The sequence below is a fragment of the Notothenia coriiceps genome, unplaced genomic scaffold, assembly GCF_000735185.1.
Source record: "Notothenia coriiceps isolate Sejong01 unplaced genomic scaffold, NC01 NC01_scaffold00037244, whole genome shotgun sequence".
Taxonomy (NCBI): Eukaryota; Metazoa; Chordata; class Actinopteri; order Perciformes; family Nototheniidae; genus Notothenia; species Notothenia coriiceps.
In genome coordinates, this window is record NW_011369945.1 from 13,382,656 (window position 1) to 13,384,062 (window position 1,407).

Genomic DNA, 1,407 nt, shown 5'->3' on the forward strand with positions numbered 1-1,407 from the left:
GTTACGTTACGTTACGTTACGTTACCGTTACGTTCCGTTACCGTTACCGTTACGTTACGTTACGTTACGTTACGTTACGTTACTTACTTACTTACTTACTTACTACGTACGTACGTACGTACGTACGTACGTACGTACGTACGTACTACTACTACTACTACTACTACTACTCTCTCACACACACACACACACACACACACACACACACACACACACACACACACACACACACACACACACACACACACACACACACACACACACACACACACACACACACACCTCCGCTGGTTCTGAACCCACGCTGTTGAATGGGCCAGCTCCACACTCAGAAGTACGCAGAGGCCTCCTCGTGTTTCTGTTTCCGTCACGCAGAGGGAGGCAGGAAGTGTTTTCCTAACTGAGCGAGGTTCAGTTCAACATTAACATCTTTCCATCCAGTATTTAAGAATACAGATTTTATTTGTGGTTTGAAAATGCATTCTGAGTTTTTGACAAACTTTGAGCATTACCCGATCGAAATCTACCCGTATCCATCAGCAATTTTCAGNTGTGTGCCTTGGCAGTCTCAGAAGTACGCAGAGACCTCCTCGTGTTTTCCTAAATGAGCGAGGTTCAGTTCAACATTAACATCTTTCCATCCAGTATTTAAGAATACAGATTTTATTTGTGGTTTGAAAATGCATTCTGACAGAGTTTTTGACAAACTTTGAGCATTACCCGATCGAAATCTACCCGTATCCATCAGCAATTTTCAGATAGCACAGTATACACACAGTTTACATTTACACAAAGATAGTCACTCTAACTGTCTTTACAACGATGTGCTAATTAGCGCCATCCTGTGGTGGGGGGTGGTATCTCTTCCAGTAGTGTGAGGTATTTCTGGTTAATGTCATGTAGTCAGAGTATCTACTCTCTTTAAAGGTTAGTGTGAGCAGAGGTCTCTGTCACACTGCCAGGGTCTCATTCAAATCAAGTGTTTCTCCCTTTTTATATTCCCTCCTGACTTTTCTGAGAGCAATTTGTGTTAAAAGAGGCTCAAAAAATGCCTTTTGTTTGTTTTCGGTGACAGTTTCGCTAACATTTCGTGTTTCTGTGTTCCTCCAGACCTGCCCGCCGCAGACGCTCAGTGGGCGTCGCCAACGCCACGCTTCCTAATTTCTTCCTCACCACAGCTCCCGGTCTGCAGTTCGGCTCCACCACAGCCAGCCCTGAAGACGAAGACGAGGAGGGGTCCAAGGTCTCAAACACTTTACATTTTACAAACAACACAAATACATTAAAGGTGGGGTAGGTAAGTTTGAGAAACCGGCTCGCGATACACTTTTTGTTATATTCCATGGAATGCTCTTAACATCCCGATAGCAATGAATATCTGAAGTGCTTTGACACAAAATCCATAAA

At 43.8% G+C, this 1,407-nt stretch overlaps 1 protein-coding gene across 1 annotated transcript in view; it reads left to right on the forward strand.

Annotated features, from left to right (window-relative positions):
- LOC104965319 (insulin receptor-like) overlaps positions 1–1,407 on the forward strand; it is a 24,830-nt gene that overhangs the window by 2,418 nt on the left and 21,005 nt on the right. The window contains exon 5 of the mRNA XM_010794277.1: positions 1,111–1,243. Within this exon, the coding sequence (XP_010792579.1) occupies positions 1,111–1,243 (133 nt within the window). The remainder of the gene's footprint in view (positions 1–1,110; positions 1,244–1,407) is intronic.